Genomic DNA, 27912 nt, shown 5'->3' on the forward strand with positions numbered 1-27912 from the left:
TACGTCTGACTTCAAATAAGGCTACACCCTTGCTCCTTTGGAAAGGTTTTTGGGAAGAAGGGGTAAAAAATCTCAAGGAAAATGGATGAAGACCATGTGGCGGGGGATACTTTGAATTCAAATAAATAGGATTTTTTAAAAAAAACTATGTGATTCTGAGCAAGTTCATTTAATGTTGTTTGACTCAGTTTCCTCAACTGTAAAATGAGCTGGAGAAGAGAATGGCAAATCACAGTTTCTCTTCCAAGAAAATCCTAAATGGGGTCATGAAGAATCAGACATGACTGAAAAACAACTGAAAAAAAGAAAATACTGAGAGTAATCTTTGATGTATCAATTTAGTTTCCCAAAATCTAGCTCCAAGCTTCCAAGAGAAGAACAGTATCAAAAATAAAGAGCTGGAAAAGACTTCAGGCCAAACCTTTCATTTGATAGATGAGGAAACTGAGGCCTGAAAAGAGAAATGACTTGTCTATAATTCTTTGTGTGTTTTCTTTTTTTTCCCTCCTCTGGATCTGTGGTTTTAATGATGTAAAGATTTCCCAATGAGGATATTTATTCTCCCTATCTATGAAATTTGACACCTACTCTACAAGTTATAGGAAGTTTGGGGGGATATTGAGAAGTTATATGATTTGCCCAGGGGTCACACAAACCTGATCAGAGGTATCCTCACCCAGAGGTCAGTTTTCTATCCATTATACCATACTGTTTCTAAAAGGGAACAGAGTCAGAGATCAAAACACATCAGAATTCAATTAACTAACCAAAAAATATTTATGAAATGCTCCTGTTGAAATAGTCCCTACCTCAAGAACCTTACATTCTCTTCAGAGTTATAAGAAGTTTTCTGTCTAAAACATAGACAAATGTGAGAGAAAGGAAATACTGATTAAAACCAGACTGCCCTTGGGGCAGCTAGGTGGCATAAGGGATAGAGCACCAGTCCTAGATCAGGGGGACCTGAATTCAAATCCAACCTCAGACATTTAATAATTACCTAGCTGTGTGACCTTGGGCAAGTCTCTTAACCCCATTGCTTTGCAAAAACTAAAAAACAAAACAAAACAAAAAACCAAGACTGCCCTAATCCTCTAGAAATGGGACTAGAAGTTTGTATTTCACCCTACTAAGGAGCTACTGAAAGTTTCTGAGCTGGAAATGATATAACCAAGTCTACATCAGAGGAAGGGAAGCCTGGGAAGGAAAGATTGATCATTTCATTCTTTGTACTTATATCCACAGTGCCCCAAAGCATAAGGAGATGCTTACTAAGAACTCGTCAATTGATTGGCAGCTGTGTGAAGGATCAATGAGCTAAAAACTGCCTGGATTTAACCTAAACATAGAAATTTCAGTGGGATCACATAACTATTACGTGAATCCAGGGAAAGCCTAAGAGAGAGAGGATAGTGAGATGATGAATAAGGGGAATGTTCCCTGTTCCAAAATACATAGGTCTTCTGCATACCAATCCAGGACCCAAAGGTTTCTAATCTAAATGCTGTTTCCTCTTCTAGACTCCTTGGGCTCAGACTCTCCAAGGTGCAAGAAAGTAGGGAGTCCACGTATCTAAACATCTCAGAAGAACCTGCTTCTAAGCTTGGCAAGGCCGTTGGTGGGTTCTCAGACAGCTTCCAACTTCCTTCTGTTTCCCTTTCTCCAACAACCTACAAACAGATCAGAAAGTGGAAAGGAAGGCATCAAATACTGGATCCTTCCTGAGAGTCAGGGCTGCTCCTAATTAAGATAAATGAGGCTGGGAGCCAGCTCAGGGCCTTTTCTTCCTATGATCAGAGAGTAAGGGAAAATTAAAACAGGGATCCAGGCCAGGCCAAGCAGAAAGGCAAGGAAAAAGACAACCAGACCTCCAGGGAAAAGCTAACCACAAATATTGTCCTTTCAACTGTGAGCTCATTTGGATTCTTTCAGGGAGTTTGGGGCGGGGGAAGTGTTTTCAGAACAAAAGAGATTTATTTGTCAAGCTCCCAGCTCCCTCTAGCCAAGATGAAAAGGTGGATGCCATGATGCCTCTGGTACCTGGTGAAGGTTGTAGTGAGAGGGTATATCCTATAGGATACTGAGATCAAGGCAGAATCCCCATATACAAGGAGACTGGATGGGCAAGGGGATGGACCAAATATTTCTTCATGATCTTTTCCAAATCTAGGCAATATGGTAAAAGTGGAGAAGGCATTGGACCTGTAGTCAGGAAATCTAGATTTTAATCCCACCTCAAACATTCCTTAGTCACGTGACACCAGGCAAATCATTTCTCTTGGGCCTCAGTTTCCCCATGTGTAAAATGAGGGGGTTAGACCCTTCTAGGTCAAGAACTATAATCATCCAGTGATTTTTTGTTTGAGGGGGTTGCAAAAGACAAAAGAAAGGGTCTGGGGTCAGGTCCCCAAACAAAACACATTTCTATAGTACCTCAAGAATGAAATACTTCTTTGTTTACTCATCTGTTTAGTATTAATAAAGCACCTATCTATCTATCAATCAACAAAGAACATATTATGTGCTAGATACTGAGAATATAAAGATTAAAAATGAAATAGGTCTCACTCTTCAGAAATTTACAATCTAACCAGACAAGTCCAATCACACATACAAAGATCTGTGCAAAGCACATGATGGGGTAGAGGGGGAAGTTACTAGCAGCTGAGAAAATCAGGGGAGGCTTCTTGTAGGAGGTAGCATTTGAACAAAATGAGGACCTCTAAGAGTTAGGGCTGAGGAGGAAGTATGGCCCAGGTCCAGCCAGTGCAAAGACATGGAGAGAGGAGACTAAAGTCATGGAAGATGGCCAGGTTGGCTCAACCACAGTGTACGGGATGGGGAGTAATGCATCATAAGCCTATGAAAGTAGATTAGTATGAGGTTGTGAATGTTTTAGAACACTAGAGAGAAGGTTAAATTCAGGCAGTTTTTATCTCATTGATCCTTCACACAGCTGCCAATCAATTGATGAGTTCTTAGTAAGCATCCCCTTATGCTTTTGGGCACTGTGGATATAAATACAAAGAATGAAATGATCAATCTTTCCTTCCCAGGCTTCCCTTCCTCTGATGTAGACTTGGTTATATCATTTCCAGCTCATAAACTTTCAGTGGCTCCTTAGTAGGGTGAAATACAAACTTCTAGTCTGGTCGTTGCTCAGTTATAGGAGAGGGACATGTGAGCTGAGCCTCGAAGGAAGCCAGGGATATAATAAAGTAGAAGTGGGGAGGCAATGGTCCCAGACCTGGAGAACAGCTTAAGCAAAGGTATGGAAGAAGGAGAAGGAAGGTCATGTATGTAAAGCATCAATTAGGTCAGTGCATTTATAGGAAGAGTAATTCACCCCAACTTTGCTAAGGTTAGCTGGAGATTACAGCTGAGCAACATACAACCCTCCACCAACATCAACATAGTAGTTGGGTCCACATCCCAGAAAAAATCTAAAGTAAATATTAATAACTGGCCTTTTCTGGTGGTGGTGTTTCAGCCAATTCTATATTGCAGTAGGAGCAGCTAGTGGGTAGAACGTCATTTCTGGAGAAGGGAAGATATGAGTTCAAATATGGCCTCAGATGTGACCCTAGGAAATTACCTAACCCTGTTTGTTCAGTTTCTTCATATATAAAAGATCTAGAGAAGGAAATGATAAACCACTCCAGCATCTTTACCAAGAAAACTCCAAATGGGATCATGACATATTGCTATTGGTGGGGGGGGGGGGAATAGTAAGCAAGTTTTAATCATCTTATCTTTAGAGTTTCTCTATCTTTTGCATATGCCTTTACTGGAATATAAGCTCCTTGAGAGCAGGATAGGGTTTGTTTTTTCCTGCATCCTCAGTACCTAGGACAGTGCCTGACTGGCTCATAGTAGTTATTTCATAAGTGTGTGCTCTCTGCTGATGGAGTTGTGAACTGATCCTGCCATTCTGGAAAGCTATCTGGAACTATGACCAAAGAGCAATAAAACTGATCATACCCTTTGATCCAGCAATACCAATACTAGGCCTATATCCAAAAGATATCATAAAAAATGGGGAAGATCTCATATATTCAAAAATATTTATAGCAGCTCTTTTTGTGATGGCAAAGAACTCATGAGTGGTTATACTTTAGAGAAGCATGGAAAGAATTACATGGACCGATGCTGAATGAAAGGAGCAGAACCAAAAGAACATTGCACACATTAACAACACAGTTGAGTTGATCAACTATAAAGGATGAAGCTACTCTCAGCAATTCGGAGATCAAAGACAACCCTGGGAGATCCATTATGAATAATGGCATCCACATCTGGAGAAGAAAACTACAGAGTTTGAATGTGTACCTTTTTCACTTTTCTAAAACTTCTTTTATGTTTTTCCTTCCTGTCTCATGTCCTTTCTTTCCCCTTAATCTCTCTTAACTAAAATTACTAATATGGTGATGCCAAAACAAGCACATGAATTGGATTTGAGTGAAGGGAATGCTGTGCTAAGTCACCAGCCTCATTTTGACCTCCAAAGCTATCTGGGTCCAGTGATCAGATAGAATCAGGATGACAGGAGTTGGCCCTGGATGTGAGGTAATCAGAGTTAAATGACTTGCCCAAGATCACACAGCTAGTCAAGTGTCTGAAATCCTATTTGAACTCTTGTCCTCCTGACTTCAAGGTCAGTGCTGTATCCAGCAGCGGATAGAGCACTGGCCTTGGAGTCAGGAGGAAAAGCATTTGAATCTGGCCCAGACACTCGACACTAACTAGCTGTGTGACCTTAACCCTGACTTGCTCACATCTGGGGCCATCTCCAATTGTCCTGATTCATAACTAGCCACTACCCAGATGATGCTGGAGGAGAAAGTGAGGCTGTTGACTTAGCACAGTTGCCTTCACTCAAATCCAATTCATGTCCTTGTCATGGCATCACCTCCCTGGTGTCATGGTCTTCTTTGAGAATATGGACAAACATTAATATGCATATATGTTAAATTCAAATGTATATGTACAAGGGAAGGGGGGAGGAAAGGGAGGGTAGAAAAATGTGCAGCTTATACATTTGCAAATATCTGAATGTTGAAAAACTGCCATTACATGTAATTAGAAAAAATAAAATATCAGTAAAAAAGATAAATGTGTACTCAATTGAATTGCTTTGCTTCCCATGGAACCCATTTAATATCCCAGAAGGCCTGGGTTCAAGTCTGATCTCTGACATATATAGGCTACATGACTCTGAGCATACCACTTAACCCATTAATGTTCTAGGCAAATGGCTCAGTGTATAGACTGCAGAGAAGGTGCTAACAACTTGCAATGGTAGAGGGAGTGTCCTCCCCAGTTACCAGTGAAATCACATGCCTAGGTTATATACAGCATGCCTTCATACAGCTGGTACTTACTAAATGCTTACTTCATTGAATTGCTTTCTAGAAGATAGTTTATACCCAAGAGAGCCTCTGATACAACAGCACTGTGAGGGAGGTAGACCAAGCATTGTATATTTTACAGATGAGGAAACTGAGGTAAATGACTCGAGTAGAATTTCAGTTAGTAAATGGTAAATTGGAAGTGTAAGGCAAGGTCCTTTTCTCTTACCCCAAGGGTCTACAAAGACAACAGCCACTAAAGAAGTCTGAACATGGGATTTGGAGTCTGAGCCCCCTACTTTAAACCACTGCTTACTACCTCCCATACAAATTTAGGACTTCATTTCTCTGGGGCTCCCTGTTTACTTTGAAAGGGTGGGATTAGATGACTAATCTCTAAGGTCCCTTCTATCTTTGATCCTACAACTTGATGAAACAAGCCCCTGGTTTCCAGAGAACTTTGCTCTCACTACCAGGAAAGTCCCTAAATGGAGTCTGATCTAATCATAGCCTGCCTTGGACCCAGTCATTCAATGGTGTCTTGCCCTCTCTGCCCTGGTCTAGCCCAATCTGGCCCTTGGTCCAACTCACTGACCAAAGGGCTTTAGTTTCTATCCAAGGTCTCCACTGCCCTCTTGTGTTAACTCCTTCCTCATACGTGGAGAGGACCTGACCATATCCTGATCAAACATCCAGGATGCCAGCCAGCCATTGGGCAGGCAGGGGTGATACAGGAAGAGCTGGGGGAATTCTTCAGCTCCCAAGAGGAATGTTCTTCTAGGAAAACATCCCAGGGTAGAGAATCTGTATCTAATCTCATTGCCTGGAATCTGAAGGGAGAAGGGCAGTAACTAGATCATAGGATTTAGTGCTAGAATAAAGGGGGAATCATAGGAGTCATCTTATCCAAACCCCTCATTCTGCAAAGGAAGAAAACTAAGGCTCAGAGAGAGAAAGGCATTTTCCCAATGTCACATAGGGAATAATTAGTCATTGAGATTGGAACCCAGATCTTCTGATCCTAAATGAAGGTGCTTTTGTATAATAGCTCCCCTTTTCACAGATGGAGCTCAGGACATCTTTCTCAGAAATTAATGGATTTTGTAGCTAAGAAAGAAATTTAGCTTATTATAATCAACATATAAGTATATTCTTAATTGATCTGAATTTGTTTGTTGTTCCCTTCTGCTACCTACCAGTGATTCTGAGTTCTGATGTCAGAGGGCACTGAGATCCTTTTCTTTTTAAATTTTTTTTTATTTATTTAAGGCAATGGGGCTAAGTGACTTGGCCAAGGTCACACAGCTAGGCAATTATTAAGTGTTTGAGGTCACATTTGAACTTAGGTCCTCCACGGCCAGTGTTCTACACCACCTAGCTTCCTCAAGAGATCTTTTTCACTGGTAAATTCTAGGAATTAGTAGAAGGAGGAGGGAGTAATGCATAAATGGAGCTGGTGAAATGCCTCCAAATTTTTAGAAAAAGGGGTATCTTGGAAAATTCCACTTATTCCTATACTTGCTAGTATTTTTAATAGGAACAGGTATTGTATTTCGTCAAAAACTTTTTCAGCATCTATTGAGATATGATTTCTGTTTGTTTTATTATTGATGTGGTTTCCATCCCTGCATGCCTGGTTATAATGTGATTATCCTAGTGATAACTTGCTGTAATGGCTTTACTAATGTTTTATTTAAATTTGTGCATCAATATTCATTAGGGAAATTGGTCTATGATTTTATTTATCTGTTTTGGCTCTTCCTGGTTTAAGTACCAGCACTATATTAAGTTTTAGAAAAGAAATTTGTCTTATTTTTTTTCAAATAGTTTATATAGAATTAGAATTAATTGTTCTTTAAAAGTTTGGTAGAATTCACTTGTGAATCTATCTGGTCCTGGAGATTTTTATCTTAGGGAATTCATTGATGGCTTGTTCAATTTCTTTTTTTAATTTTAATTTTATTTTTATTTAAGGCAATGGAGTTAAGTGACTTGCCATAGGTCATATAGCTAGGCAATTATTAAGTGTCTGAGGTCAGATTTAAATTCAGGTCCTCCTGACTCCAGGGCCTGTGATTTATCCACTGTGCCACCTAGCTGCCCCCTTGTTCAATTTCTTTTTCCAAATTGGGGCTATTTAAGTATTTTATTTTCTCTTCTGTTAATCTGAGTTATCTATATTTTTGTAAATATTCATTCATTTCATTTATATTGTCAGATTTCTTGGCCTACAGATGAGCAAAATTGCTCTGAAGCAGTATTTTAATTTCCTCCTCAGTGCTGAGTAAAAATTGGAACAAGCATCCATCCAATGGATAGACCCCTTCTGGACCTTGGGAAGGCTCAATGATTCTCTTGAAGGATTCCCACCACATTATGGCCTAAAATGCTCTGTCTTACCCCACAAGACCTCAATTTCTGTATAGTATGGATCAAGTATAGCACAGTGGGGACAACAGAGGACCTGAGTTCAAATCTTGTCTCTGATGCTTACTACTTGTGGGACCATGGGACCATGATATCTCTGAGTTCTTTATGCATAAAATGAAGAATTGGGACTAGATGACTTCTAAGATCCTTCCCAGGTCTAGTCCTCTGACCTGTGTGCCTGATTCTCTCCAAAATGGCCATTTCCCTACCCTCTCTTGGTTCTCTTTATGGGTAGTAAGATGGCACAATGCATAGACAACTGGACTTGGAGTCAGGAAGACCTGAGTTTGAATCTTGCCTCAGATACTTCCCAGCTATGTGATCATGGTACCTCTCCCAGCCTCAGTTTCCTCATCTGTAAAATAGGGATTAAAAATTGCACTTCTCCCAGGGTTGCTAGAAGGATCCTATGAGACAACACTACATAAATGCTGCTGCTATTGCTGGTACAACCAGGGTGTGCTGACCCAAATGTTCACTGCTGGTGTAAGCTCCTTGAGAGCCTTCCTTTATATCTGAAGTGCTAGTATAGAGTAGGGGCTTAATAAATGTTTAATAGAATAATAATTAGAATATAATAAATAAAATAAGTAATAATAAAAATGTTCTGACTTTATAAATCTAGATAGCATAGTATGGTAGAGAGCACTTGACTTGGAGTGAGAAAGATCTGAGTTCAAACCTCACCTCAGGTACTCACTAGCTATGCAAATCGCTTCACCTCCCTAGGACTCAGTTTCCTCATTTGTTAGAAAACGAGAGGGCCAGACTCATTAGCCTCTAAGGTCCTTTCTAGTTCTAGGTCTATAATTCTGTGATTTCCCGATTAGGAGATTTCAAGAGACACAAGAGAGTTTCTGAGGCCAGGACGCCATCTTTTTGAATAGTATGATGCCAAATTTTTGGTCAGTCAATAAACATTTATCAAGTGCCTACTTTATGCTAGATACCATAGTAAATAATTCCTACCCTCAAGGAGTTTTTAATCTAGTGGGGAAAGGGGGGAGAGAGAGATGGTACTCAGTATAGAGAAGTGATGGAGAAGTGAAAAAGATGACCATGGGGTAGGAAACGGTTTGGTTGTTCAGCTATGTCCAACTCATTCCAGAGCAAAGGTAATGGAATGGTTTGTCATTTCCTTCTCCAGCATATTTTATGGATAAGAATACTGAGGTAAACGGAGTCAAGTGATTTGCCCAAGGTCACAAAGCTAAATAAGTATCTGAAATTGGATTTGAACTCAGGATGACTCCACATCAAGTGTTCTATCCACTGTGCCCTAGCTGCCCCTATGGGAAATGAAGAAATGATTGGTGTGAAGCCAAGGCTTTGGGATGAGGACTTCACTCCACCCTGCAATCAGAAGGGTCTCAGGGCAGGCTCGAGTACCAAGATGCTGCATGTATGATCATAAATAAGGGATGCTTTGTGACCTTAAGTTCCTTCCTCGCCATGGGCCTCAGTCTCATCATCTGTACAATGGGGGTTAGTGGGCTAGATGATTATTAAAGTCCCTTCAGTTCTAAGCCTTGCCAAGATCAGGAGCAGCTAATTTGCATTCTGAGAGCATCATTTTGCTTGTGGAATTAGATTAAATAGCTCTAAATTAAACTGCACGTTACCTAGGATACATAATGATTTTGGTAAGCCAACCTTTGCCTCTGTGGTAGGTGTTAGCCATCAATATTAAGCAATCAGGGTCTTCCTAGAATGAAGTCCTGAAGATAAGCACAAACTTAGGAGAAGCCCTTGGCCACCTGCCTAGTAATTTGATATTCGTTGTTTGTAGAGCCCCCATCCCCTCTCCCAATACCAACACCACTACTTCTACCCACCCCACCAGGCTCTCACACCAATGTGCCACCTTGCCCAGAAGGCTCTGAGAAACAGAAGATGCTCTGCATAAAAGCAAGGAATCAAGGGAGCCTTGATTTAGAGTTAAAAGGGGGAAACTGAGGCTGAGATGAGGGGAAATGACCTGCCCATGGTCACAAAGGTCATGAAGTCTCTCCTAGGCCAGTTCCAGGATTTTGCATTCTGTCAAAATGGACATTCCCCACTACCATCATGAAACAAAGTCTAGGAGAGTAGATCTTGCAACATCTCCTGGCTGTTACTGAAACCGAGACTTCATTGCCTTGAGGCTTCCAGAGGGGCTAATGAACACAAGCCAAGAGCCGACCTGCCTGCCCCATCTCTTCACATCCTTCCTCAAGGCAACCCAGCTCTTGCCTCTGGCTCCTTAGTAGGCTGACAAGTCTTAAAGCTCTGAAGCTGTCTCCCAGGGCAGGGTGGGTGGCAGACCAGCTCACCATCTCCCAAGACACCTTCCCCAGGGAGCAGTTGGTTGGGCAGAAATTTCAGAGGAAGCTGAGCCCCAAGGGGCCCTCAGGAATGGCCTGAGGAGACAGATTTTAGCTACAGAAACTTAGAGATTCTGGTCTCTTCTGGCTCAGCTCCAATGCTCTCTTTTCCTCATCCCTTTTCTCTGCCCACCAATCCCCAAGCCCTCCTATCAAATAAGCAAGTATTATGAGTTTACTGAATACACCAGGAGTCATATTAGGCAGTGGGGGCCCAAATACAAGGGATGGCACGAGTCACGCTCTCCCATTCCAGCCCACATTGACCTCTCTCCTCCCTGAACTCCCCAACTCCTTGGCATCTGGTCAGACAAACTAGCCTTTGATTGCTTGCCAGCTCTCATTGTTCTCAGACTGCCCCCAGCTCTATGTCTCCTCCCCACCCCCTCAGCCCCATGGGGAGTACAGGAGACACTGTGGGAGCATGGAAAGCCTGGAGTTATGGAATCTCCCAGCTAGGGCTAGAAGGGACTTTAGCACCCAACTAATTCAACTTCCTTATTTCATGGATGAGGCCCAGAGAATTGAGAGATTCAATAAACCTATGTGCCAAACTTGGGTACCTGGGTGGTTCAGTAGATAGAGGTCCAGGAGTAGAGTCAGGGAGACTCATCTTCAGCCTTAGACACTTACTAACTGTGTGACCTAGGGAAGGTTATGTCATCCTGGTTGCCTCAGTTTCCCCATCTATAAAATTACAGAATTAGACTAGATGGTTTTTGTGCATCCTTCTGGTTCTTCATCTGTGATTCTGTGATCTAAGAGGACAGCAAGCACTAATTTTCCTTCTCTTTTTTTATCCAAATCACAGACAAATCCAGGAGGAAGCACCCAAGAAAGCAAGGTTCAGGAGGGACTTAAAATCAGCTCCTGGTTTTATCCCAAAGTCATCATTGGACAGAAGTCAAAGCTGAGACCCAGAGAAAGAGACTTGCCCAAAGTCACACAGACTGAGAAGCTAAGCCAAGATTAGAACCCTGGTTCCCAAATTCCAGAGAAGAATGGCATTATTTTATAGCACTAGCACCATAGTGAAAACCACAGGCTGTGAGGTGCAGAGATGCAACATGAGTTCCAGAGCCTAGGTTATAATCTCCTCATTCATAGAGATCAATGCAGGAAGACAAGCTGCACATTTTTCTTTCCCTTCCTCCCTTCTTGCCTGCCTTCCTTCCTTCCTTCCTTCCTTCCTTCCTTCCTTCCTTCTTCTCTCCTTCCCTTTCTTCTTTACTTCCTTCCTTCCTCCCTCCCTCCCTCCCTTCCTTTTCCTTCTTTCTGTCCTTTCTTCCTTCCTCCTTCCCTTCTTTACTTCTTTCATTTCTTCTTTCCTTTTTCCTTCCTTCCTTTTTTTTTGTTTTTTGCAAGGCAATGGGGTTAAGTGACTTACCCAAGGTCTCACAATTACGTGATTATTAAGTGTCAGAGGTCAGATTTGAACTCAGGTCTTCCTGACTCCAGAGCCAGTGCTTTATCCACTGAACCCCCCAGCCACCCCTTCTTTCCTTCTTTCTTTCTTTTCTTTCTCCTTTCTGTAATAATAGGTGGTGCAATGGATAGAGGACTGGCCTTGGAATCAGGAGGATGGGAGCTCAAATCCAGCCTCAGACAATTACTTAGCTCTATTACCTTGGACAAGTCACTTAACTGTGATTGCCTCATATCCAGGGCCATCTCCTGTTGATGATTTAGCCCAGCACCTCCTCATTCAAATCCAATTCATGTGCTTGTCACAGGATCACCTCCCAGATGTCATGGTCTTCTTCGAGAACGAAGGATGAACATTAGTCCCCTTCCTGTTCTTTTGTCCTTTTTCATTTCTTCCTTCCTTTCTTCTTTTTCCTTCCTCCTTCCCTACCTGCCTTCTTCTTTGACTTTTTTCTTTACTTCCTTTCCTCCCTCCCTCCCTTGTTTCTTTACTTCCTCCCTTCCTTTTCCTTCATTCTTTCTTTCCTTTCTTCCTCCTTCCCTTCTTTCCTTTCTTCCTTCCTCCTTTCTTTCCTTTCTTCCTCCTTCTTTTCTTTCCATCCTGCCCTTTCCCCTTCCTTCTTATTTCCTTCCTTCCTTCCTTCCTTCCTTCCTTCCTTCCTTCCTTCCTTCCTTCCTTCCTTCTTTTCATCCATCAAAGACTTAGAGTTAGAAAGAACCTCAGAGGCCATATCAGTCCAACCTTGCCATTTTCCAAAGTAAACACCTGAGGCCAAGAGAAGAGAAGCATCTTGATGGCAGGGACATCTTTTACCTTCCTTTTTACTCTCAGCACTGAGCACAGTCTCTGCCACACAGTAGATGTTTAATACATGTTGGGTGACTGGCTTGCCTAAGGTCACACGGTAACAGCTAGAAGAGCCTCGGGTCCCTGGATTAAAATCCCATCTGTTTCTGCCATTCTTCCCACATCTCTCCAGCCCATCACATACTAAGGATTATGGACATGGAAGCTGAGTACTCCAAGTAGCTCACTTCCCAGAAAGGTAGATTAGAGAGGGCTTAAGTAATTCATGTAAGGCAAAACTGAAGGTCTCTATACCTCTCTGCAAACCATACAGCTTCCCTTCCTTCTAAGCTCCCTCCTCCATGAAGCTTTCTCTGAGACCCTCTCCTTCCCATGTTCCCCAACCTCTCCCCACCCACCTCAGATGCACACACACACACACACACACAAAACCACAGACACACCTGGAAGTCTTGCATTTACATATCTCTTAGACACAGATCACATTCTATTTTTACCTCCCCTTGGGTAATGTGAGCTAAATGGGCAAGAACTGGATCTTCATTCATCTTAGTATCCCCAGCATCTAGCTGGACCACTATTTTACTTTAAACCAGAACTATAATTACATAGAGCACTGGGTGTGGGGTTAGGAGGACCTGGGTTCAAATCCAACCTCACATACCCACCAGCTGTGTGACCCTGGGCAAGTCACTTAACCTCTTTTTGCCTTAACTCACTGGAGAAGGCAATGCAAGGTCTTTACCAAGAAAATCTCAAATAGATCATGAAGAGTCCAACACAACTGAAATGACTGCGCAGCAACAACCACAACAACAAATAACATATATTCACATATATACATCCATCCATATAAAGGGAAGTGATGAAGGATGTTTTTGATTGAAAAGTAAAAGGGAGAGTTATTGGAACCATAGGGAAGTTTGATACACCTTTTTCAGGAGCAATAGCAGAGAACTGATCTCCATCTAGGAAGGAAAAAGGAAGGAAGAAGGGAAGGGAATTAGGAAAGGGGAAGGGAGGGGAGGGGAGAGGAGGGGAGGGGAGGGGAGGGAAGGGAAGGGAAGGGAAGGGGAGGGAATTAGGTAAGGGGAGGGAAGAAAAGAAGTGCTGGGGGTGAGAAGAGAAGAGAGGTGGTAGGTTAGGGACCTCAAAGAGCAATGGCCAGTCCAGACAAGTCTTCTGTCTCCAACCTGGCTGAGTCCTCTCCTCTTGGAGCTTCAGTTGCCCACATCACCCCCTCCCTCCATTCCAGGCCAGGCCTGAGCAGAAACCCTTGGAACGAGTGGTGGAGAATCATACATGTCTCTGCACAGAGATCTTTCAACATATCCACAGGGCAAAGGAGATTTGAACCTGTCCTGGCACATTTGGAAAATGCAGGATTCTCCAGTCAAGTTGCTGCTCTGGCCGCCTCTTCTTGGTCCTGTCCATCCCCACCCTTTCCCTCCTACACTGGGACTTCAGGCTGCTTCAGTTACTGATGTCCCTCTGTCCTGGAGCCGACTAGGGCCTTTCCTGCTTCCTATCTCCCAACCATAGTCATCTTACTAGAAGATGGGGAGCCAACCCCCTCCCCACACACATACATCTGACATGCATACACACATACATAGGAAACCCCAGAGAAATACATGTATGAACATTCACAGTCACAAACCCAGACAGTCCTACAAACCATGCTGTCAGAACACACACACACACACACACACACACACACACACACACACACACAAAACATACAGAAATTCTCACACACAATCTACCAATCACATGGAAATAGAGGCAGAGAAACCCAGGCAGACACAGAAAAACCCCCACCCTTTCCCCTTCCACCCACTTCCCTCTTTGATTTCACACACCAAATTCACTGAGCACAAGTGGGTACATGCCCATTTGCCTTTCTCTAGGTGTCTTCTCCCTCTTCTTTTTCCCACCCTCTCCTCCAATGAAGGTACCCTTCTAAATCGGACCCCCCCCCAATTACAAGGAAGCAACCAAGAAAACATGTTCTCTCCAGGCATCTGGGGCCTGGGACACAGATGCCAACAGCTCCTTATGCAGGACCCCTCTGGCATGGAAGGCAGCAGAAGGCCAGACAAGTCCGAGTCAGCCCGGAAATCCCCCAACCCTGATGACATCAGCCTTTGAGTTGGGAGCCTGAGGAAGATGTGGGGGAGCCAGAGATGACTCAGAAGGAATTCTTCCCCACCCTTCCCCACACCTTACACCCCAGCTCAGACCCTTTGAGGCTGCAATCCCCTCTCCCTTACTCAAAAGGCCTTGACAAATTCTTCAGATGTTCCAATCAGAATGTCTCTCATCTGGCCAGATGGAGTCTAGTGTCTGAGCCTCAGGGAAGACGTGGAAATGAGGGTCAGGAAGAGAACTTGGGGTTTCAGGGCAACATCTGGGTTCCAGAGATCCCATAGCGATGGATGGGCAGCCTACTGACTCATCCAAAAGAATCTGAAAGTTTTGGATGAAGACCAAGAAGGGGAGAGATGGGAGGGAGGGGAGGGAAGGGAATCTCAACTACCTCAGTTTCCTCATATTTAAAATGAGTTGGAGAAGGAAATAGACAAACTACTCCAGTATTTCTGCCAAGAAAACCTCAAATGGGGTCATGAAAAGTCCAACATGACTAAAAAATGACTGAACAACGTAATTACTGATAGCGAGTTTCGAAACAAATACTCTTTGTATTGAATTGAATTTACTAAAAGATGTGGGCAAGAAAGAGAGCAAAGTGAAATTCAGGGGAAAGGGAGCAGTGCTCTGTCCCAGGTGGTAGGGTACCTGCACAAACAGATTCATCATCAAAATCAGTTTTAACATATCCTAAAAAGAATAGCTAACAATTACATAGTCCCTCCAAAGTCTTTACAGTTATTCTCATTTGATCTTCACAATTACCCTGGAAGATATATGGCACTATTATTCCCATTTTACAGATGAGAAAACTGAGTTAAATAGAATTTAAGTGCCTTTGTTAGGATCACACAACTATCAGGTGTCTGAATCTAGACATGAACTCGAGGCTTCTTGATTCCAGGTCTAGTGCTCTATTCTCTGTGGCATCACTTGGCTACTAATGTTCCTTTCATCCTCTTGGTTTTTCCTGGGTAGACTATCATGCCAATCTCTTCAGAGAGGCTTTGGATCTCTCCAGGAAGACCCTACAGATGTCAGACTCAAAGCCAGTTACAGCCTCAGTCACAAACATAAGGACCAGGAGAACTCTGCCATGTGTCAGTGAGAATTCTGGGTCCCCCAGGCTTTTGCATGGGGCACCCTCCAAGATGGCTAACTTGGGTGAGAAGAGCATCTCCTTTGTTTTTCATTTTTTGCCGGATATTGATCATCAGAGGATTGTTCAATGAAATTATTCCCTGAGTTTGCATCCACCCATGAGAATTCTCAACAAACCAAGATCCTCTGTAGAGCACAGTGCTAGTCATTGGCAGGGGAGGTGGGGGATGGAGACAAAGAAACCGGGAGGGAGTACAATCAAGTAGAAAGAGTCTTGAATTGGGAATCACATGATCTGGGTCAGTCAGTCAATTCATTTTTATTACATGCCTACAAAGTCCCTGCCATCAAGGAGGTTACAATCTAATGGGAGAGACAACATGCAAACCATTAGGAATACTTAAGATATAGACAGAATGAAATGCTGATGATCTCAGAATGAAGACATTAGTGATCATGAAGCAAACCTTGTACTAAGTGCTTAAGAGAATTTTTTTAAAGGCAAATGATAGTTTCTGAGCTCTAGGAGATCATAGTCTTTTTTTTTACAAGGCAATGGGGGTTAAGTGACTTGACCAAGCTCACACAGCTAAGTAATTATTAAGTGTCTGGGGCAGGATTTGAACTCAGGTCCTCCTGACATGGAGCTCATAGTCTTCTTATAAAGAAGACAACATGCAAACAACTAAGTACAAAAAAATATGTAAACAGGATAAATCAGAGATAATCTCAGAGGAGAGAGCAAGCATTTATTAAGTACATACTGTATGTCAGGGACTATGCTAGGTGGTGAGAGCACAGAGCTACTTAACTACTCTGGACCTCAGTTTCCTCATCTACAGAATGAGGGGACTGATCATAATAATCTCTAATGTGCCTTTTGCCTTGAAATCTAGCCTCCTATGAGTAAGCCATATTGCCTGCTCAATGGCTTCTTACCATCCAGTTGGAGGGGAAGAATAATAAGACATAGAACCAATTAACCACAGCTGTCACTAGAAATATGATTCCATCTGTGGTGAGAGGTGGGATGAGAGGAAGCACTGATAGGAGCCAGGATCGTGGCTGTCAGTCTGGGACTCTTTTGGGGTTTTTTTTATTGGAGGCAATCAAAGTTAAGTGACCTGCCTAAGGTCACATAGCAAGTAAGTGTCTAAGATAAAATTTGAACTCAGGTCCTCCTTTATCCAGGGTTATTTTATCCACTGTGCCACCTAGCTGCCTCAGCTATCAGTTTTAAGGAGTTTCACCTGGGCTATCCTGAGGGTTCCACCCTTCTAAAAGTTGTGCCTCTACAGGGAAAAGTACAACAGCATTGCCAAGAGTTGAGTGGTCAGAGGAAGAAATATCTCCAAGGAAGCATCTGTCTGTTCCCTTCCAATTTCCTTACCTTGATACAATGGACTGGCTGCCCTACCCTAGTTTTAGCTCTGAAGAAAACTATAAGGTAATTACATATGAGGTTAATATGGAAATATATTTTGCATGATTCACATGTCTAGCTGATATCACAGTGTTTACCTTCTCAATGGGATGTGAGAGAGAGAGGGAGAGAGTATGAAAGAAGCAAATGAAGGCAGGGAGAAAATTTGAATCTCAAATTTGAAAAGGAATGCTAAGTAGCACCAGGGCAGTTGGATCTCAACTCTTCCATGCCTCCCTGTATTTTGCATTGATTCTTGCTCCCATTCTTCTATGGTAGGAGACCCAGGTTCATTTACCTCTTCAAAGCCTAGCAGTAGCCCAAATTCTCAGTGTCTTTGGCATTTTAATGGATTCCAAGAGCATCTTTATTCTCATCCTTTTCCTTCCCATACATATGAAAGGCTCTCCTTTCTTAATTCTAGGGAGTGTTGCAGGCTGGGATGTCCTCATGTGCCAGCTTCTTGAGTCACCCCCATCCCTCCCTGGGGAAGAAGGTTCCAGAGAGCCGACCCGGTAGAAGATGAGACAAGACGAGGGGGTTGACCCAGACACATTCAAACATGAGAAGAAAAATGCTAATTGCTCCAAGCAGGAAGGAAGAAAATGACCCATTTCCTCAGACTCCCCACGCTGCTCAGAGTCCAATTTAATACCCAAAAGGCCATGGGCTCCTGGAATAATTTGTAATTCTTTCATGTGGTCAGATTGCTATCTTGTTCAGCACTGAGAAAATTACACCCAGGATTAGAAGTGAATTGAGCCCTGCTCGAGTAGGAAGGAGTCTGGGTTGTTCTGGGCTAAGCCTCATCTCCTGGGTAGCAATCAGAAAAACACAGCTAGTGCTCAGTATTTAGCAAAATCCTGAGTAGAGATCTGGAACAGGCAAACCAGATCACCCAAGAGCCCTTTCTCCTCTTCAAGCAGTGGCTTTCCAAATCTGTTCCTCTCTTACAGAAGAGTAGCCTTTCTTCATGGGGAAACTGAGGCAGCAGGCCTCAGTAGTTGAGTCCTAATTCCATCTCAGTAGCCCACTTATTGTGTGACTTTGGACAAGTCTCTTCCCTACTCTCTTGACTCTCCTTTCTCTCTCTGTAAAAGGAGAAAGATAGAATGATTTATCTCTAGTAGCCTTTCTAGGGCAGCTAGGAGGTACATTGGATAGAGTGGCTGGCCTGGAGCAAGAAAGATTCATCTTCCTGAGTTCAAATCCAGACTCACTTGTTAGCTGTGTAACTGGGCAAGTCATTTAGCCCTGCTGGCCTCAGTTTCCTCATCTATAAAATGAGTTAGAGAAGGAAATGGCAAACCACACCAATATCTCACCCCAAATGGGGTGACAGAGAATCAGAAACATTGAAAAACACAATAAGCTTTCTTGCTCTAATTTTAATTTCTTTAGGTGAAGGCAGGAAAGAATCTGCCCTCTTGATGTAGGGAGGATAGAGAGAATTGATTTCAGGGATCCTATACACTAATTCTGATGCCCTGGCCTCCTGGCATCAGGCTTGGCTTGCTCTTTGGGGTCCCTATCCCCCAAGAGAACACAAACTTCAAGCCTCCTTCAGGCCTTTCTCCTTCTGTCCTTAAGGGGAATGGAATCGAGTCAGCTCCTGACTCAGCCAAGTCCCTCCCTTTGGCCAAAGGATTATATCTCTTCTCCCTAAATTCCCTCTCTAAGATCTCCTCCCCAAGACCTTCTCCCCTCACTCTCTATTCTCCATTTTCCCACATGTGGAGATGACAAGAGGTCTGCCCCCAAGAAAGGACTGGTGCCATCATTATTCCAGAAGCATTCAAACCCTCATAATACATCTTATGTCTTATCCACTAATCATAGCAATGCCTCTTGTCATGGCTTATCTTATACTCTTCCATCCTTCCCATATTTGGATCTTTTAACTGCTAGGCATGTGAAGTGGTGATTCTGAACTTGGTCCCCAGTTTACTTACAAAATTCTGTCCTAGCTACAGAACAATTAAATACCATGACCAAATTCTCCTGGCCTTCATCTTCATCCAAACCCTGACCCTGACAGTATCAGATTGAGCTCCCTCCCTGATCACTGATTGCTTGCCATTGGACACAGCTAGGTAGCAGTCTGGACTCAGGGAGACCTGAGATCAAATCTAGTCTCAGACACTTCCTAACAATGCAACCCTGGGCAAGTCACTAAACCTTTGTCTGTCTCAGTTTCCCTGTCTATAAAATGAGGACAAGAACATCATCCCCCTCTGAGATAGGTGAGGATCACAATTTGAATTAACAGTTGTAAAGAAGATGCTCAGTGCCTTGGACTTGCTTGTTTCTTTGCTTCCTTCCCACAGTGAGCACAGCCCATCCCCACTCTTGAAAAACAGCTCAGAGCCCACATCCAATGGCATCATATCACCCTTGTCCTCCAAGGACAGAGCACCCATTCATCCTCTGTGAACAGCAGCATGCCCCTGTGGGTAGCAGGCAAGGCAGTTCATAAAAACTTGGGGAGGGTGATGACACAGCCTCCTCCTGTGGGAGTGGGACCTCATACTCCCTGCAGGTCAACAGAGATGCCAATGGGAGGGTGCTTTGTAGGCAATGTCTAGCTGTTTGCTGTGAGTGCATTCAGTGACACCATGGGCTCCCCATGAGCAGGGCTATGTATTCTCCAGCAGTATCAAGGCTCCCTAAGACAAAGCCATGTTTCTTTCCTTGCCTTCCCTCAGACCAGAGATTCTGAGCTCCTGGAGGTCAGGGGCTGGTTTTTATTTGGTGGTTTTGACCTTTTTGTGTATTCTCAGAACTTAGCTTAATGTCTAACTTAATAAATGCTATTTACTTGACTTGTTGACTGGTCTCACCATCAGTTGTTGGCACCAAGATCAGCACAGACCAGGAGCCCAGTTTCTCCAAGTCAATCCCCTTCCTCCACCTCCATGGCCATTGGTGACCCATTCAGTGATTGTGAGACCAACTGTGAAAGACCCTAAGGATAAAGCAGGCAGCTGTGGGATATTGCAGAAGCAGGGAAAGGAGCATATAAAAATGAATATATGACCACAACCACAGGACCATCCACACCAACTCCTACAGTGGCAGCCCATATGGCCTACAAATCATGACAGTTTTCTTATTTTCTTCAGTCCAATGAAACCTCAATCAATTTCTCCCACAATGGGAACCCAAAAAGAAAGACCCATATAGGACATTGGGAATTGAAAGATGCAGCTGAGATTTCAATCCTTTCTAAGTCCTGGACATTCCCTACCTCATTTCAAGACTGGTTGCTTCAGGATATATAGGGGCGACTCAGAGAAACTAGCTTATTAAACAAGTTTTCTCTCGGAGCTATGAATATCAGTTTCAGAAAGATTCATTGCTATGAGAATTGCATGTCCCACAGAGGGATCTCTAAGCATACATTGTGAACTATTTCAGTAGTTTCTCTAGACTGTAAGCATCATTCCCTCTAAGCAATCCTCCCAAAGTCAGCCACATATAGTAAAAGCACAACCTGACTGGCTAAGAATCCATCATTTAGACAGGACAATTTTCTAGGATTTTCCTCCCCGGTACTCATATCTGGTACCTAAGAAAGCCAGGAAGCAGAAGGAGCCAGTGTCTTTTTATTACCTTTAAGAATCATGTTCAGGAAGGGGGCAGAACCAAGTATCTATTAAAAACAACATTGTGAGTTGATCAGCTATGAAGGATGCAACTCTTCCCAGTAGTTCAGAAAGCTAGAACAAACCTGAGAGACCTATTATGGATACACCATTCACATCTAGTCAAAGAAAAAAATATGTTAAAAAACACAGAATCTGAATGAACAATATATTCACTTTTTAAAAATTTCTCATGCTTTTCCTTCTTATCCCATGATTGTCTTCCTTTTTCCTTAGTCCTAATTCCTCATCCACAGATTGACTAACATGTAAATATGTTAAACACAAATGCCCATGTGCAATGTTCACTGTACTGGGGGAGTTGGAAGAAAATCGAATAACATGAATTGCAAGTGGATGAAAGTTGGAAAATATGTAATTGGAAAAAATATTAATAAAAAAATGAATCATGTTCAGACAATAAATAGGTACAGTTCTCAAAAGAACAAATGCAAATTATCAATGACCACATAATTAATTAAAACCACTAATAATAAGAAAAGTATATTTTTAAAACAACTTTGAGATTCCACCTTAGCGAAATTAGTAAGTTAGTAAAAAGTATAAGAGACAACAATATTCAGTATTTAATATTTGAAAGGTTATAGAAAAATAAACACACTAATACATTATTGGTAAAGCTGTTAATACTGCAGTCTAGCCATTGTGGAAATCCATTCATAACTGTAATAAGAAAGTGACAAAAATGCCCATATTCTTTGACCCAGAGATGTCATTGCAAGACAAGTACCATCTCCTCCTTGGCATGGTAATGCCATCGGGACACTTATCCTGTGTCAATATGGGAACAGTACTGCCCCTCCCATAAGGGGAAGGGAGAAAGAGCTCAACACCCACAAAGTCAGAAGTAAGAAATTCAGAACTAGGGAGGTTCACAATAAAAAGAGAGATCCCCACAAACACCAAAATACTTATTACCACCCTCTTTATAGTAGTAAAGAATTGGAAATAAAGTATGTGCTCATCAATTGAAGAATGGCTAAATAAATCATGATGTGTAAATATAATGAAATGTACCTATAGCCTAAGTAACAATAAATTTGATGGTTACAAAGAAACTTGAGAAGACTTAAATAAACTGATACGAAATGAAGGAAGCAGAACCAGAAACAAAATGCACAATGATTTCAACAATGTAAATGGAAAGAACAACAATAAAGCAACAAAAATTGAAGTCTATGAAAACATAATTAACCAAGCTTGACCCCAAAAAAGAGATTAAAGAAGACACCTTCCCACCCCTCTTTGTACAAGTGGGTGTGAAAACCTGCACTTAATCTCAGACTTTTTCCATTATTGGTTTATTTTGCTGAACAGCTTTTATTCTCTTTTTTATTCTTTGTTAAAAGCGATAACTTTCTGGAAGGGGGAACTTAAATGGGAAAGGAGATGACATAAAAACAAAATATATCAATAAAAGATTTAAAAACCAACCAAAAGAATCATGCTTAGTCCACCCCTGCCTTTGGAAAGGCATCCATGCTGGTCAACTCCTGAACCGTTATGGAGGGTGGGGAAAAGGGTACAGAAAGATGAACTGATGTTCACTGATGATGACTGGAAATTTGCTTCTTCAACAAACCACACACTCTTCCCTTCAACATATTCAACTTCAGGTAGCTAAAGAAAGAGAAATTAGAACCTGGGATGATTCAAGTAAATGAATTCCATCAGAGAAATTGGGAAGTGGGATGGCTTAGGACATACATAGCTCTAACCCTGGCAGCAACACTATGTTAGTGAGAATGCTCTGATCTCTCTTATGTAAGAAGAGCAAGTGTTCTTGCCTCAGGTCACCCCATCTCATTCACCAGCTGCTAGTCATAGAAGCTGCCCCATCTTCCCCCTTGGCACAGTAATGCCATAGGGACACTTACCCTGTATCAAGTGGGGGCAGTACTATCTCTCCCATAAGGGGAATGTAGAAAGAGCTCAAGAACCACAAAGTCAGAAATAAGAAATTCAGAAAATTATCCCAGTTACCAACTTGAAGAACCAGGCACTTACCCCCAGACAGTACATTGGCTGACAGGAATCGTTTGATGCTTTCTGGACATGGGGATGAGGGTTCCAAGGGTTGTGGGACTGGACAGTCTGGCAAGATGGGAGGAGTGGGTGCCATGACTGGCAGCAATCCAATGAAATCCAAATTTGGCAGCCCCCTTTTTTTGGTAGGTGGCTTAAATATTCCTCCAGAAGCTTCCTTCCTTAATCCAACCTGACATGGCAGCCCCACACCTCCAAGAATGGTAATGCTTAGCCTCTTCAAAGAGTTGGGCAGGAATTTGAGGGCTGGTCCTTTCCCAAAAGTCAGGGTTGATGTGGAGATTGCTTCCCTGGGCCATCCAAGAGCAGGAGCGGCCCAGCTTCTCAGAGTCAGATGCCCACTAGTGGTCAACAGCCTCCAGGTCCTCAGCAGAACCTAGAACCTGGTCCTGTCTCACACCTAGATAGATCAACAGAAAAGAGGAAACAATACATCAATAAAACATCCCTCTTTTTACAGTACCTCATTTAGAGGCAACTAAGTGACAAAGTCATGTCAGGATAGACTCAAGTTCAAAGCCTGCCTCATACACTAACTGTGTGACTTTAGATGTCACTTATTTTCTATCTGCTTCACTTTCCTCATTTGGGGAAAAAATCAGCAGCCACCTCCCAGGTTTGTAGTGAAGATTAAATTAAATAATATTTATAAAGAGCATCATCATCATCATCATCATCATCAACATCAACATCAAAGCAACAGAACATCATGGTGTTGTGGAAAGTGTTCCAAAGACCAGAAGACTCCCTACAACAGTTTCTTTCACCTATCCACTCAGACAGAGGCCTTCATACCTCCTGGACCACTGGGATGGCTTCTTAATCAATGGAATTGCTTTCAAGCTCTCCCCATCTCTGAGCCATCCTCCACCTGGCTATCCAAAGCAGCCCGCATCTGACCACCTGACCACCTCCCCCCCACACACACACACACAGGTTCTTTCCAGTCTGGAGAAGATGACCTCTCTTCACATTTTCTGGCCTCCTCCCTTAGAAGACATTCAAAGTCCTTTATAGAAAGACCTCCCAACTGCCACTGTAGTTCCTCATCACCTCCAAGACAAAACACAAATGGACTCAGTTTGACATTCAAAGCTACCATTTGACTCTAACCTGATCTTCCCAGCTTCTTTCACATTCATCCCCTTCATGAACCATAAGCTCTAAGCACACTGTTCTCAAGATGGGCTTCCCATCTTCTCAGCCTCCCTTCTGCTGCTTATAGTCCTTTTAGCCCTTAGCTTCCTCCAAGGATCAGTTCAGGAATCACTTCCTCTGGGAAGCCATTCCAGAGTTCTTTGTCCTTCCCACTTGAAATGCTCCTGTATTGCCTTTCTTTCTATATGTCACACATGTGTGTTTATATGTCCTGTATTATGTGTGTTATGTGTGTGTGTTCTGTTTGTGTGCCTGTCTATCTGTAGGCATGGAAGTATGCAATGCACATGTGTGAATGTATGCATACCTCACCATGCACAGTAAACATGTATGCATGCCATGTGTGCACTGTGTGATAATATACATACATGACTTAGCTGCTCATGGCATGCATTACCTCCACTGTATAATCCCTAGCTACATATACATGGTTGTACACATGAATGCATCCATGTGTGCCTAAGCATACTCACTACAAATAGACACATATGGACACCTCTACCTATACATATAGTATACAATATGCATACATAGGCATATATTATAGATATGATACACATAAAACATACCTGTATATTACATGCATGCACAGTAGAAGCCCACATACATAATGCACACAAATGGATATGCATGTGTGTGCTATATGCACGTGTGCATGTATGAATTGTGCAATATAAACACAATGCCACATCTATACATATTGCCACACAAACCTACACACAACCACACACATGATCATCTATGTGCATATGCATGACATGTGCACGCACACATGATGCACATGCCTAGCCATATATGCAAATCGCATCTTCCTCCTTCCCAGTAAACTATAACTTCTTGAGGACAGGAATTGTTTTTCCATTTTTGCATTGCAGGATTACTGATACATGGGAGTCTACCATATAAAGGCTTGTTGAACTGGACTCAATTGGTTCTCCACCTTCCCATGACCTCACTCACTCAACAGCAGGGGAGGTATATGGGTGATGGATTCCCCATCCTTCCTTAAATCACTCATTCTCTTAGAGATATGGGTTCCATCTATCCAATAGGATCCCAGGTCTTGACATCTCTCCCTCCTCAGAGTAGGCCTCTGGCAAGAATGGTGGAATACAAGCCTAGTCCCTTTTCCTACCCCATTCTTGATTTTACATTCAACACCCTTCAATCCCAGAAGTCTTCCCTTTTATACTTTTCTACTGTCTAAGGTTTTCCCATCATTACTCATACCTACCTTGGCTCTCTCTAATTTAGTTTTTCTCTTCTGCAGCCTGAAATTCCACCAACAGAGTTCATGACAGGAAACCAGTATTCTTCAGGCATAATTTCACTTGATTCTGTATCCCCAGAGCCTGACACATTGTGGGGACTTATTAAGTAGTTACTGGCTGATTTTTAAATTTAACCAATGGACACCCTAAAGAAGAGCTGAGGGTCATTAACTTTTCAGGAAGAATTTGTTCAATTAGATTGGTTTCCCTGTTGTGGCCTTTCTGAGAGCTGCCTTTATCTCCAGAATTAGGAGGTTTTTCCTACAGAGGTAAGAGTGAAAGCAAAACTTTGGAAAGGGGGGGGGGGGCTGTGTCATAGAAAAACAGGCCCAGGTAAGATGGCAAGGAAAGAATATGGGTGAGCAGGGGGCATCCTGAGGACCCTGGGTAGGGAACGGAGAATGAGAACGTATGTGTGGGTGCTCAAAAGGGAGATGAGAAAGCACTTGAGAGGAGGAGCCCCTAACAGAAAAGCAGAAGCATAGAGACCTGGTCCAAGAGGAAAAGAACAGGCTGACCAAAGAGTGCACACAGAAAGACATTCTGCTGTCTCTGTGTCCCTGTCTGTGGATCTGTCTGTGTCTCTGTCTCTGGATCTATCTGTGTCTCTGTTTCTGGATCTATCTGTGTCTCTGTTTCTGGATCTGTCTGTTGCTCTGTCTTTGGATCTGTTTGCCTCTGTCTCTATCTCTCTCTGTCTCTGTTTCTTCTCTATATCCTGTCTGTCTTTGTCTCTGTCCCTCTCTTTGTCTGTCTGTCTCTGTCTTGCTCTGTCTCTCTATATCTGTCTCTCTGTCTTTGTCTCTGCCTCTGTTTCTCTGTCACAGTATCTGTGTCTGCCTCTTTCTCTCCTCTGTCTCTCTCTCCCTGTCTCTCTTTTCGTCCATGTGTGTATGTGTCACTACCTATCCTTTTTTGGATTGGGCTAAGCTGAGTTGGAAGGCTAAGATTCAGAGACCCTGGAAACTCAGGGAGGCAAGCAAGAACTTCCTTTGGCTCCAAGGGGCAAAGAGGAAAGGTGAACCCAGGAAATACTGTGTCTGACTGGGATTACTCCCTCCCCTGCCAAGTCTCCTAAACCCTGACCTAAACCACACACGTGTTCAGATCTCACGCCTTAACCATGGGTTAGGAGAGCTCGAGTCCCAATTGTCTTTACCCAGGAGGCAGAGAATTCTCTGCCCTTCCTTTCATAAGAACTGCCTGTAGACCTAAAACATTCCAGTAGTCTCCCCGTTGTCTGAGGGGATGTACAGGAAGACCGGGACACTCTCTCTGAAACACCCAGTTGCCAAACCAAGAATCAGCCCTGACCAACTTTAGAGAATCCTGAGAGCAGACCCTCCCGGCCCTTGGACCCCTTCTCCACTGAGCTTGTCATACTGTGACATATACATAAATAAACACACAGACACACACACACACACACACACAGCACAGCACATTGGCCTGCCAATCACCATTTTAATTTGGAACACCTAGGCATTCGTTTCCCCCCTGTCCTCTCCTAGTCCCTCTCCTCTCCCATTATCCCTTTTCCTTTTTCCTCATTCTTCTCTTTCTTCCCCCTTCTCTCTGCTTCCCACCTCTATCCTCTTCCCATCTCTCCTTCCCACCATTCTTCTGCTTCTTCCTCAGACAACTCCACCAAGCTGTTCCACCACTTGCGGCCTGTTCTGCAACTCTCTCCATATTTTTTCTGACTTGCCCATCCCTGCCTCGTTTATGTATGGGAAGCTATCTCCTTTCAAGATTCCTCTCCCATCCACCTGAGACCCTTGGCCTCCCACCCTACCCACCATCAGTCACCTGGGAAAGGGAATCCCCATTCTGAGCTCCTGCTTTGGCCTTTCTGGCTGCTCCTCACTGAACTTCTACATCCAGGTTTCTCTGGTGTCTAATTAGCAGCAGGAGGCAGAGCAGAGAGCTGAAAACCAGAGCATTGCCCCAACATGCCCTGTCCTGTTGTGGGGAGAGCTGTGCCCCCACCCCACTCCACTGGGTGTGCAAGTTCACTGGGCCTAGAGGAAGGGGACTTGGCCAAGCAAATTAACCCGAGTCCCTTTCATTTGTGGAGTAAAGACACTCCTGAGAGTAAAGAAAAAGTCACCTCTTGGTTCAGACTAGCTCAGGGGGAGAAGGGAAATGGGCATCTGTCCTTTAACCCTATCCATGCTCTGACTTCTTCTTTTTAAAATGATATTTCATTTTTTCCAATTACATGTAAAATAATCTTTAACATTTCTTTAATAAAATGTGTAGTTCCAAATTTCTCTCTCCATTTATCCTTCTCTCCTTCCCTCTGTTTGACAGTGAGCAATTTGATATAAGTTATGTAAGGGTAATCATGTAAAAAATATTTCCATATTAGTCTGACCACACTACCCAAATCAGGAACAAAACTCATATATATTTTCCTTTTCCTTCTCCAGGAGACACACTAATCTAAACCTGACGTTCTCCAGTCTTCTCCCCAACAGCCAGGGGACACACACTAGAAGCATAAAATAATTATCTTTGTGAGGTTCTTAGAGGTTGCCTAGTCCTTACATTTCATACACAACACTTCCTAGAGTGACCTACACTGATTAAAATATAACCGGGGACTCTTTAACAAAACAAAAATACAATAAAACATAGAAAATATTATGATGTATTCCAAGTAAAGGATCTTTAAGTATGGTTTAGTGGTCTCCTTTTCTATTGTTTGTGAGCTCAACCCC

General features: G+C 42.9%; 1 protein-coding gene across 1 annotated transcript in view; it reads right to left on the reverse strand.

Annotated features, from left to right (window-relative positions):
* The window catches only part of PLCH2 (phospholipase C eta 2), a 350828-nt gene that overhangs the window by 279715 nt on the left and 43201 nt on the right, over positions 1–27912 (reverse strand). Inside the window, exon 2 of the mRNA XM_074218687.1 lies at positions 22722–23160. Coding sequence (XP_074074788.1) covers positions 22722–22836 — 115 coding nt within the window. The 5' untranslated portion in view covers positions 22837–23160. The remainder of the gene's footprint in view (positions 1–22721; positions 23161–27912) is intronic.

The sequence above is a fragment of the Macrotis lagotis genome, chromosome 1 (genome assembly GCF_037893015.1).
Source record: "Macrotis lagotis isolate mMagLag1 chromosome 1, bilby.v1.9.chrom.fasta, whole genome shotgun sequence".
NCBI lineage: Eukaryota > Metazoa > Chordata > Mammalia > Peramelemorphia > Peramelidae > Macrotis > Macrotis lagotis.